Genomic DNA, 12,799 nt, shown 5'->3' with positions numbered 1-12,799 from the left:
AATTTATACATCTTCAAGGGGAGTTTGTGTTGGGAGGACAAACTAAAGGGTTAGTTGTTCTGAAAGTTATTAGATCCTGTATATGTGTATGTATATATATATATATATATATATATATATATTAATAATTATTATTATTATTAGAATTAAAAGAAAAAATTCGATTTGCATGATGAATTCAAATTCTGTTGATAATAAGTATCCTCTTTTATTGATGAAAAATAGGAAATTATTATCAATTTCAATAACATGTTTATAATTTTCAGACACAAATTTTCTGAAGTTGAGGGGAAATATGCATATCAAGTTGAGGTAATTATCAATCAGGAAGTTTTATCTGTGTATAGTATTGTGAGAGTCTCTCAAAGAACAATGTACAAAGTTCTAGTGACGATAACTAGCCTCAGCCTGACATTAGCATTCCTTCACCTCAGGGCATGGTCAAACAGTCAGCCGTAGTCATTGATAGTAATATTTACAAGTCTATTGTGTATGTTCAGCTTGATTTATAGGAGAGGAAGTAATTGTTTTTCTTTCACATATTCAAGTGTCGGAGTTTAAATGTATTCCCCAAGCTATGCTAATGAAACAATTTGTCTGTTTTCAGAAAAAAATCAGTCCGGTATGAGTAATGGACCTTGGTCGAACCTTGGAGGAATGGTTGATCAACTTGGATCTGGGACAGTACTCGTCAAATCTCCATGCAGCAGGAATCACAGAAATTTCACACCTCTTTGCTTTAGATGATGGTTTTTTGACAGATATCGGGGTATCTCTCTTGGGTCATCGTAAAAGGATCCTAGAACACCTACCCACTGTTTCGGGAGGATCGGTCAGTGAGGAGGATTATGTGAACTGTCCTTCACCTCAGGGCCCAGGCCCACAGTGGGAGGATATTTATGCTAATGTTCCACCGAGTGTTCAAGAGAGACGACCCTCAGTGCCAAAGTCATTTGAACCAAAGCCAAGTTTATCAAATTTAGGTAGTAAGAAGAAACCTGTACCAAGACCGAGAGCTTCCAGGGTTACACGATCCAGTCCAGGGGGTTCCCAACACAGCCCTAGTGTTACCCCAGATGATAGCTGTCCTCCAAGTTATGATGCTGTGTTACATGCCCGTCAGGGGTCCATCTCCCTAAAAGGCATCACTAGTGAAGAGTCCTCTACTGATGATTTACAGAGAGAAACTGAAGAAACCCTGTCAACTGCGTGGCAAAATGTGTCTGATAAGTCAAATGTGCAACATAACTTTTCTGACAATTTTGATGATTTTCATATTGGACCGGATAATGTGGTGCAGTGTGCTCAGAATGAATTATTTCAGTTTAATCACAGTGGTGGAAAACAGCAAACTGCGGCCGCTGTTTCTGGAGACTTTGCAGATTTTGCGAAATTCGATGATGCAGCTAAAAGATCTTCGGAGACGTATGAGCCAATATGGATGTCAACAGCAGATACAAGAAATTCAGAACAGACTAATAAATCCATTCAAGGTTTGTCACCATCAGCTTTAAATGTGCCTCACATCTCCACCCCAGAAGCACCACCTCCTTGCAGAACACACTTTCCATTTGAAGGTAATGTTGATGAGAGCTTTGGCAGTGCTAGCAGCTATCCTTTTGACAGTCCTGTGAGAAAGGATTTTAAGCTGGAAGATGATGCTATTTATTACAATACAGACCCTCCACCTCATCATGAGCCTGGTATACAAGCTCCAACCAGAACGATAGCAACTGCCAGTGAAATAAAAGAGATACATTGTCAGAAAGGCCATAATGACTCCACGGAGAGTGAAGAATTGAATGCTTCGTTTGACTTACCCCCTCCTGAATTTGCACCACCACCCCTTCCAGATTCTGGATCAACTCATAGTGTCCCACAAGATCTGTCGGAGTTTGATCCCCTGAATACCCTTATTTCTCCCCCTGTACCACCACGCACTACTTCTGATGCCTCAGTTGCTTCTCATGGATATATCAACATTGACTCTGAACCAGAGAAATGCACAAATAAACTTTCTTCAGAAAATCAAGACATTTACTCTTTAGCCAACTTTTCCAATCTGCAAGTAACCAGCACTCCTAAGAGCAAGAGCAATGTCATCCAGTCCAACTCGGACCCTTCCCTGTCCCGTTCACCTCAAAGTCCTAGAGATAGACATATCTTCATGTCTCAACCCTCTAACATATCTGTATCATCAGATCCATTCAGAGGGGATGATCCATTTGGTGACTTTCATCAGGAGTGTCAGAACTTTAATGGACATTTTGGTACACAGGACGGTGGTGCCCCGTCAGTGGAGATGTATGAGGAATTCCATTATTCCGGAACAAGTAACTCCAGTAGTTCTAGTCCTCCACAGGGAAAACCCAAGTATTTGCCACGAAGTCATCTGAGCAACTCATCTGACGTATATTCCATGGCATCACCTGTGCCAAGTAAGTACAGTGTAACCTAGTGATTTATTGCGCTATTGTATTTACTTCAAATTCTCATGAAACAAAAATCTAAGCTTCACCACTAAATCCGGATCAGTATGTTAGGCTTAACTGAAATTTGTTGAAAGTAGAATTAGAAGTAATCTATAAGTTGAATTCAGTGTCATAATACACTCGTCTACCAATTTAAAAATGGATGAAGCCTATGGATGAGAACTACTTCGATTGTAGGACTTATTAAACAATGACCAGTGCCACGTGTATTTCCATATCAGCTAAAAGAGGCATACATATAGCCTATAATAGTGTTGTGTATTTTTGTTGCTGTTGTTTTATGACTGATACGAAAGTATATCACTCACATAGGGACAGCACCAGCTGTTGGTGAAGTGCCACAAATTTTCACATATGCAAGGTGCTCCAAGCTTTTGCAGTTTGAGTTCTTTATCATGCCAATACGTACTATGACACCAGACTTAATTTTTCAAAATATTAGAATGACCCATGACTAATGCATGATGCTTGGTAAATGGATATTCACTACCTATTTTTGAATGTCTTAGGTTTTACGCAGCCACCGGGGTTCAAACCTGGGACATCCTGATTGTGAAATGGTCACCACTAACTAGGCAGCCTTAAAAGATAGTGTGTGATGATTTCCAAAATCAATTAGTAATTTATGAGATGAAGCATTTTCTATGTCTATGAAAGTTATAATTCTAAACATTTTCTGCTAATATGAATTTTCTTTTTCAAGAATTTGAAAAAAAAAAAAATTTAAGTACCTTTCTGCATGATAAGTTTTGATTGTCACAGAGAGCTATCATGATCTCCTATGTACATTGTCAGTGACAAAATGGTCTGAACCTCTCCCTGTGACTAAAATGGCAATTAACAGTTCAGGTCAATAGGTGATATAAATGGATAAATTTTGAAATCATGTGAAAATTTTTTATTTTTACTGACTTTCTGTAGAACTTTCATATGGGTACTAATTTAGTAGTTTTTTGGCGGTCGGAAAGTTTTTGACTGAAAACAAAAAACTGTGTCGGTGTTCTCTGCTTCTATCACACATAGAACTACCATTTTAATATAGATTTGTTTCTGCAAATATTCTTCAAATGTTGATATAAATTATGTGACAATTCGTTATTGATAAAGGTGTTGCTCTTTTGAATTTTCCCTTGTGTTGATTTTCGTCGACATTTTTTCATGTAGTAGATCATGTCAAAGTCATGTGATTTGCCACCGTCACGGGTATAACTTGTATAGCTTAATATAAAATAATATAAAATACATGCTTTTTATGCCCCCGAGATCGAAGGGGTGGGGGGGGGGGCATATTGTTTTTGTCCTGTCTGTCATTCTGTTCATTCTGTCTGAAACTTTAACCTTGCTAATAACTTTTGAACAGTAAGGGCTACAACTTTGGTATTTCACATGAGTATTCCTTGTGACAAGACCTTTCCGTTTTTACTTAACCTTTTGACCTTTTAAAAGAAATGACATTGGTCATAACTTCTAAATGGTAAATATTAGAGCTTTCATATTGCACATAAGCATTTCTTGTGACATGATCTTTCTACTGGTACCAAGATGACCTTGGCCATCTTTGGAATTGGCCATTATCAGGGACATTTGTGTTTCACAAACACATCTTGTTATTCCTACTGTGATATCCAAAGAATATGGCATATATAGCTTTAAATCAAAATCACAGAGGTGCTGGTTTAACAAGAATCAATTGTATAAATGTAAACTCAAATTTATTACTAAACATAGAAATAATTGTGAACGTTCTTAAGTGCTTTACACAAGCAGAATGGGCTTGTTTATAGAGCTCTGGGTGAATTGTAATTGTTTTAAGGCCCATATGATGGCCAGTTTATGATTTCCCACTTTGTTACTGTCTTTCATTTGATCCTGTGGACAGCAGTTTTAAGTGTGTGTATAGAGTTATTGAGGTAAAAAGCTGTATATGGATTATGATGGTTTTGGACATTTCTTTGCTAATGTAGATAGGAGGACTATACATGTCTAGTAAACTGCATCATGGGTAGGTTTTTTCCCTCTAAGTGATTCGTTGTTTGGTGACACTATTTACTCGTACTTATGGTCGTTGTATTAATTGAGTGTTGATTAAAAATATGAAAGAATCATATGGACACCGTCTAATAAACAGCCTCTTATCAGTAAGTACTGGTACATGCAACATAAGGTGATGTGTGTTTTACGGAGATTTTTGTGTTGCACCCATCACTTGAAATTTGTATTAATTGTGTATAGTGTTGAATTTTTCAATGTCATCCAAAGCATCTTTTTCTGGATATAAATCACTTGTATCCATTAAGGATTGACTTTGTACAATGATATGCAGAGGATTTCAATGTATTTGGTAATTTAAGTAATGTTCATATTGTGAAAAGTATCTATGTGTATATAGTGCAGGTGGTTTAGAAATATGTAAACTTTTATTCATGCTTCAATTGAGGTGTGCAACTTCCTTGTCATTCAATTTTTCATCAGCATTGAATTTCCTAGCAGGTAAGTTTTGTTAGTGCCCAGCTATATGACTGATTGTACTATAATAGTAATCTCTGTCCATCTGGCAGTACTTGTCAGTGTCCTAGTTTAAGTAGTAGGTGCAGTAATTATAAGCTTATACCATTATGTGAAAACTTTACGGTTAATAATCAAGGCTTTTACTTGAAAGGGACTGATTCACGATTTTACCCAGAGTTTTGTTTTTCACTAAACGACTTTCTAATGTGTTCAAAAGATTTCACATAAAGATTAAGGTTATACATTATCACAGAAGCTCATTTTAGAAAGTTTACAATCTAATTAAAATTAGATCATCTACTTACTATCGCTACACATGTGTATATCTATGTGTAGCGATAGTAGATGAGCGGATCATAGGATCTAATTTCGATTAGATTGAGAGTTTATTATTTGTTTTGTAAACAAAGATTGCAGCATGTTTTTGTTTACGAAATTTTCAAAAAGAAATGGATATCGATCTAAGTTTATTATATTTTTCACATTACAAGCATTTTTTGGGTAAAATGTGTCATCTAAAGTTAGAATATGTGACTAGCTGCAAAATTATGATGCTTTATATTACAAAATTAATATTTCACTGGTTTGTATGTATACATAAAAAGACTCGAGTCTGTGATTACATAATACAGATTTACGGCTAAAGTATTGCTTTTATTCTGGTATTCAGAAGGTCGAATTTTTGGCTGCCAACATTAAAATGAGTTATACACATATTTTTAGCTCACCTGAGCTGAAAGCTCAAGTGAGCTTTTCTGATCACCTGTTGTACATGTATGTCGTATGTCCGTCCGTCTGTAAACTTTTCACATTATTGACTTCTTCAGAACCACGGGGCCAATGTCAACCCAATCTTGGCCATATAAGCATCCTTAGGTGAAGGGCTTTCAAGTTTGTTCAAATGAAGGGCCATGTCCCTTTCAAAGGGGAGATGATCACACAAATGCAAAAATAGGGTGGGGGTCATTTAAAAATCTTCTTGACTCCAGAACCACTGGGCCAGAGGAGCTGAAATTTACATAAAAGCTTCCCAACATAGTGCAGATTCAAGTTTGTTAAAATCTTGGCCCCCAAGGGTAGGTTGGGGCCACAATAGGGGATCAAAGTTTTGCATACAAATTAATATAAAGATAAAATCTTTAAAAATCTTCTCAAGAACCATTGGGTCAAAGAAGTCTACATTTACATGAAAGCTTCCTGACATAGTGCAGATTCAAGTTTGTAAAAATCATGGCCCCTGTTGGTAGGTTGGGGCCACAATAGGGATCAAAGATTTATATGCGAATATATAGGGAAACTCTTTAAATATGAGCCATTGTGACTCAGTTGAGTGATGTGGCCCATGGGCCTCTTGTTAATGTTTAACATCAAAAATGAAAACAAAAATCATTCAAAAATCATGAACCAGTCCCTATAATGCCTTGAAATTGCAATTGAAAAGAAAATTAAATTAGGAAGCTTTACAAAATATATAAATAATTCTTTAAATTTTGTCATTCAAGTCAAATTTTTCAACAGAAGTGGATGTTGTTGGGTCACACGCGAGTCATTCAGTTGACTTTTGTCTGTTGTTGACATTTTCTATGCATTTCTTAGATCATCATTTTCCTGAAACTGCTTGATTTTCAATTTCCCTCTTAAAAGTTCTAATTACTTTTGGCAAAATTTGAATTGGATGCAATTATATTTCAATGCACTATGGGCAAACTTTTCCTTATAGACAATACAACTTTATCATGTACATGTATGAATATTAATAAAGTAAATTGTGAGTCTTCTGAGAATTGCATTGTTAATTCTTAGACATTTAAGGGGACATTATGCCAATTAAGTCTATGCTTTAAAAAGATTTTTATTAATTGATTCAAAATTGCAAAGAATGAAAGTTACTTTGTTGAATGAAATAAACCTGCATGGAATTTCCTTGTGGTTGCTGTAGGTGTGTATTTAGATATTATCTTTGAAAGGAGCAACACTATAAAGCAAAATAAAGACCTGCAGGACTTATGATGTACTTCCTGTAAAAATCCCAAAAGGCTTATTGCACAAACTTGATGGAACATATCCTGTTGTTCATACATGAAGAAATTTTACATATCTAGAATTACAGAAGTACTGCAAAAATACTAAAAATTCTTATTTTATAACAATAAATACCAGATTTGCTAAACAAATATGTGATGACTTGTATTTTTTCACTAATATAGCTTAATTGAATGCATCTTTCTACTATTGTTCCAATGCATCTCTCTTTGTTTATCAAGAATTGATGTTAATCATTCCCAATAGCATTGATGCAAACGTGAATGAGCAATATTTGTACTATTAAATTGTTTTAGTGATTATTGATTTACACTTCTCTGCCCTATTTGCTTATCTGTAGCTGTAAAATGAAATAAAAAATAAATGTTTATTCAGTATATATACATACATACAAACAATGTCAAACATACATGCATACTTATCGCAATTCACCTTTGAATTAGAACGCTTTACCCGATATAGTATTGCGTTGTGTGACGACACAATTGAATGAGACGATTGAACAATTTGAATGACATGTTTGATGTAATACAACAAGAGTTTTCATTGGCCGATTACAGCCCACCCACTTTCTCGAATGGATTCAGTGTAGCTGGAGAACTGTACATAGCTCTCTGAAAAGATCCACCTCTTATAAAAACCTTCGATTTACGGGTCACAAAAAGCTGCGGACGGTTGAGGCCTTAAATGTGTTGCTGTCTCATAAACTCAATAAAAAAAAATCTTAACATATTTTCCTACTATATACTTGCGTCCAAACATACCTTCAAATATTCATTAAAGTCACACACCACCCGAAAGCTCGCAGCTTCAAATGATTTCGTTTGTTGACGTAGCCATGTTAGGTAGCCGGTCAATTCGAACTCTTGCTATTGGTATCTATTCATAAAATCGGTTGTAAGTTATGTATTCGCTCTTCATTTATTATCAACACGAATAATTAATAGAAATTAAAACATTTTTGTACCAGTTTTTGTAAAGGTAAAATAAGCTCTATAGATGAACGAAAATGCTACATAAGCCCATTAGATGGAAATCGGCCGGCGCGGCCGCTCATGACTAATGAAAGCCGCACTGCCGTGAGTTTAGCTATTTGAATAATTATCATTTAATAGGACTGGGGTGGTATATTATTTAAACAATTTAGCTAAAATATTTGTGGGTAATTAGTACACATCTAGACGCTATTGTGCCAATATGGAAATGAACCGGGATTCGAATTGACTGGCTACCTAACATGGCTACGTCTACAAACAAAATCATCAAAAGTTGTGATCGAGATTTTGGGTCGTATAGGGCTTTAATAAATATTTGAAGGTATGTTTGGACACAAGTATAGTAGGAAAATATGTTAGGAATTTTTTTATATTAAATTTATGAGACAACAACACAAGAATACAACTTTTTCTCTTTCTTCCTTTGAAGTTTTTTTTCCATCTAGCATCTGACCGTCATGTTTTCAAATGCTGACTACTCCCGTTTAAGGGAATTTGGGCGGACTTTTACATATGGACCAATGAAAGTTTCTGTTGCATTTCGCAATTGTATTACAAACAGATTCAATTGTGTCGTCACACAACGCAATACTATATCGGCCAAAGCGTTCTAATTCAAAGGTGAATTGCGATAAATACCAAGGATAACCTATGAAAGCTCGAAAGCTTATTTCCAGTGGGGTCCTTTGATGCACAGATGTTTACGCTAGGGGTCATTTATTTGGGAGGAAACCGCAGTACACGGAGGAAACTCAAGTGTCAGAGCGGGAGACCGCCATACCCTCTCACATACAACCACTGCCAATCACAGGGATGGTCAACTCGGGTCGCATCGGTGAGAAGCGAGAGCGCTACCTCTGCTCTACCCAGACATCCTATTCTTATCATCTATATTTTTCAACCAATCAAATGTTACTTTCAGTTATCAACTACTGGGGTGTATATATAGTGTTGACTATTGCTATTTCAGCCTGTCTATGACACCCCCTAATTAGGGTCATTTGATTGGGACCCCTCATGGGGGAAACCCCCTTTCAAGCAATTATCTTTATTAATCATCTAATTCAAATCATAGCAGTTTGATTATCCAATCATTGCTCAAAACAATTCCTACTCAGGCATCTGAAATTCTAGGATAGCGTCACTTCCAAAAAATTCTTCAAGGGCAAATTTTAAAGCAAGGCCTTAAGCATGCAGTTTTTAAGCAGTTTTTTTCAGTGCTCTAAACCTTCTTTGTTTCAAACAATGAAATATTGAGATATATATATCATAATAAAAATATCTCAATATACATATATTATATGAATGTAGAGTAGTGGTTAATCATGATTTATCTTTGTGATTTTATTTTATGTAATTATTTAGTCATACACTTTAATGGTCCATATGCCTATATTTGCCCAAACAGGTTGTTGTGCTTCAGTTTAGAGTTTAGCAGATGCCTGTCCAGAGATAGAAGGAAATGAATTTGATGAAATATGATTTGATTTTGATGTATATATCGGATACCATAATGTAAGAGAGTCCGCTGCAGACAAAAGGTGTACTTACATCTTTGTGCTCCCCATTGGACTTTCCCCAATTTTCCGGAAAGCACTTGAGGAAATCTACTTGTGTGTGGATTAGGAAAAAAAGAAAGGAAAATCCACTTATGTGAAGTAAAATAAAATTGCTTCTGATCAGGATTTTGGTTTTGTTTAATTCATTAACAGTGTAAGTTTTAACTAGTGTGGTCTTGAAATGCCAGTCACTGACAAAATGTGTGGTAAGTTTGCAGTACACCTTTAGTGCACTATCATAGTAAATATAGATCATGTCACAGACTGAAGTTGTTGAATGTAAGGGGTTGTATGTCCCAAACTTAGATTGTGAAATGGAGCTGCATCTTGTCACCTAACTGGCTTCATGACCACAAAGTGAAAATGGAATTAATCTAAATTTTCAAATTCATCTTTTGTATGATATTAATTAACCCAAGGAGATTTTAGGTGAATTGTAATTTCAGTGGTATGGTTATGAATGTGTCAAATGTAATAGGAGTGTTTATACTGTAAGAGTAGGAGGAGATGGGAGTTGTTGTTGCTGTCAGTTCATTTTTATTTCCGTGCAGAATTATGGGTACTGTCCACACCAGTGGGCCCCCTTCCAGAATTACGGGCACTGTCCACATCAGTGGGCCCCCTTCCAGAATTACGGGTACTGTCCACACCAGTGGGCCCCCTTCCAGAATTACGGGTACTGTCCACACCAGTGGGCCCCCTTCCAGAATTACGGGTACTGTCCACACCTGTGGGCCCCCTTCCAGGTATCTGACTGGCTGCACACATGGCAGATCTCATCTCAGATATGAGGAGTGGAATATTGTTTTTGGGTCTGTAAGACCGTGCAATTGTAAACAAGTCATAACTTATGAATTATACAAGTCTCAAAGCTTTGTGAACTGAAAGGTCAAGGTAAATGCTATATATATATATATATATATATATATATATATATATATATATATATACTGATAAAGGTCAAGCTCAAGGTCAAATATTGCTCATAATTGTGGGTTATATGCTATCTAGAAAAGTGTTTCACATATCTTGTTTACTTGTGTCATCTGTCAAGGCAGATACTTTTCAATCTAATAAATAGGGTTATGATATTCATAATGTTATAAATAAATACTAAGGGCTATGATATTTATTGTTATTAATAAGTGGGGTCATGGTAGAAATGTGTTTTTTCAGCTTTTAAAAATCTCAGTCATCTCAGAACTTCGATGGATGGAAGAAATGTAGACTATTCTGGGGTGCTATGGGAAAATAAAAGGGTCCAATAATATATCAAAGGTCTGGGGTGTGCTAAGAGTAATCTGTACTTTACAAAGTGAAAAAGTCAGGAATAGTTTGTCATTTACACAATAAAATACCTTCTTTAATAGTTGTTTTATGAGGTGATGAAGGTAGCTAGCATTGCCGGGGGGGGGGGGGGGGGGGGGGGGGGGGGATGTAAATTTTTCTGCAATGATTGCTTACCCGATAAAGGAACAAAGTATATAGACACATCATTATTTATATTTTTATATATTTTACTAGAAAACCGAAATCGACTTAGTTTTCAACAAACATGTATTCATTGTCTATGATGTAAGCATGAATGTCAATTTCAAAAGACATATGTAAAGAGAATTAGAGATCATTTCAGCATTATAACCTCACTGTATAAGAGGAATATTGATGACATTATGTTGCTCACTTGTAATTTAGCATATAAAACTAGGACATGTGTAGGTATATAAGGGGTAATTGTTAAATTGTAAGATACACGATTAATGGTGGCACTAAAAGGAAAATCTGACATACATTAACAGACATTAAGTCAGTAGTAAAATTATTTTAGAGAAATTTAGCTAACATTCATTTTCTTGTCACAAGGTCAAGGAGAAAATAAGGAGTAATACAATTATGTTTAGCTGCTATAAAATTTTTAAAAAGTTTCCAATGTAAAACAGAAACATTGTGAGAGCCATGTGATAATGTTGCTTTTGAGATAACCCCTCAGGTTATGTGATATCAAATATGAATATCCCCTATAACAGATATTTATTTAAAGTAAACATACATAGCTGATAGAACTTCCTGAATTTTAACACAACTAATGTTTTGACAATCGGGGAAAACTTGAGTGAGAGTACGGAAAATCTTAATCTGATCAATGCTTGTGATTTATCTCCTGATTGATATTTGAAGAGGTTTGAACAGGAGTGATTTCTGTGGTGATGTAGATCTTTAGATTTTGATTGGTGTTTGTATTCTCAATAAGGATGGAGTACCCTCTCAGTGATACATCAAGTGACTTGGGCAAGTTTTGTGTATTTTGTAATTTTTTGTCATTAATGAAAACCGCTCCCACAACTTTGTCACAAAAATGTATGAATTGTTTGATAGCAGACCCAGGTTTGTGTGTGTGTGTGTGTGTGTGTGTGTGTGTGTGTGCACACATTTATTATGTATGAGCACAATTAATTAAATGAACTGTTCTAAAAGATGGTTCAGAAAAAACAATCTGAAGAAAATATTAAAGGAAATTTAGAAAATTTGATATACCCGGTATAAAAGAAACAAAGGGATACAAGCAGTCTTAAGTAGTGCTGTCTGTTGGAAGGTGTGTATACATGTAATCGTCAAGATACATAACTAAGGAGGAAGGTTTTTGTCCTACCTGGTGGCGATATTATGGATTTTGTGCAGCATGCAGTACTTCAAAGCATTTTCATTCAAAATAAGAATTGCACAGAGGGGTCAGAGGTTTTTTGATTTTTTTTCAGACTCCTGTTCGGAGGACAGTTCAGACACAGCAGATGACAGGTCTGTCGACTCCATGGACTATGGAACCATAAACTCAGCCAGTATGTCTCCAGTAGAAATTGTACCCGTAGATCAGCTAACTCAGGTAAGTCTTGGGAAGTGGAAAAAAGTTCACAAGTACAATAGAACATCATGGCTTTAACAGACCTGCAGGGATATACACTTAACTTAGAAGAATTTTAATTTAGCTGTCTTTTACAGCCTTCAGTTTGTACTTATATGTAATTGATGAATTATTGCAGCCAAGAAGAAATGAAAAAGCTGGAACTCTGTATAAGCAGGGAGGGTAAGAATTGCTTACTTTATCATTTGAATTCAGGGTTTTATGTTAATGTTGTCAATGAGGACCTTGTTTCTGACTTAATCATTGAACAAACCAAGTATCAATATCTAATTCATGTAAGAA

At 35.7% G+C, this 12,799-nt stretch overlaps 1 protein-coding gene across 14 annotated transcripts in view; it reads left to right on the top strand.

Annotated features, from left to right (window-relative positions):
- Positions 1 to 12,799, top strand: part of LOC125667421 (arf-GAP with Rho-GAP domain, ANK repeat and PH domain-containing protein 1-like) — an 86,875-nt gene that overhangs the window by 8,562 nt on the left and 65,514 nt on the right. For 8 of the 14 annotated variants that reach the window (XM_056157202.1, XM_056157198.1, XM_056157200.1 and 5 more), the window contains exons 2-5: positions 267 to 312; positions 608 to 2,438; positions 12,354 to 12,478; positions 12,636 to 12,679. In XM_056157202.1, the coding sequence (XP_056013177.1) occupies positions 632 to 2,438; positions 12,354 to 12,478; positions 12,636 to 12,679 (1,976 nt within the window). In that variant the 5' untranslated portion in view covers positions 267 to 312; positions 608 to 631. Of the gene's footprint in view, positions 1 to 266; positions 313 to 347; positions 521 to 607; positions 2,439 to 12,353; positions 12,479 to 12,635; positions 12,680 to 12,799 lie in introns of those variants that run through there. The other 6 variants (XM_056157201.1, XM_056157196.1, XM_056157191.1 and 3 more) reach the window with 3 other exon arrangements.

The sequence above is a fragment of the Ostrea edulis genome, chromosome 2, assembly GCF_947568905.1.
Source record: "Ostrea edulis chromosome 2, xbOstEdul1.1, whole genome shotgun sequence".
Taxonomy (NCBI): Eukaryota; Metazoa; Mollusca; class Bivalvia; order Ostreida; family Ostreidae; genus Ostrea; species Ostrea edulis.
The sequence above is the reverse complement of the archived record's forward strand: the minus strand, read 5'-3'. Positions and strand labels throughout refer to the sequence as shown.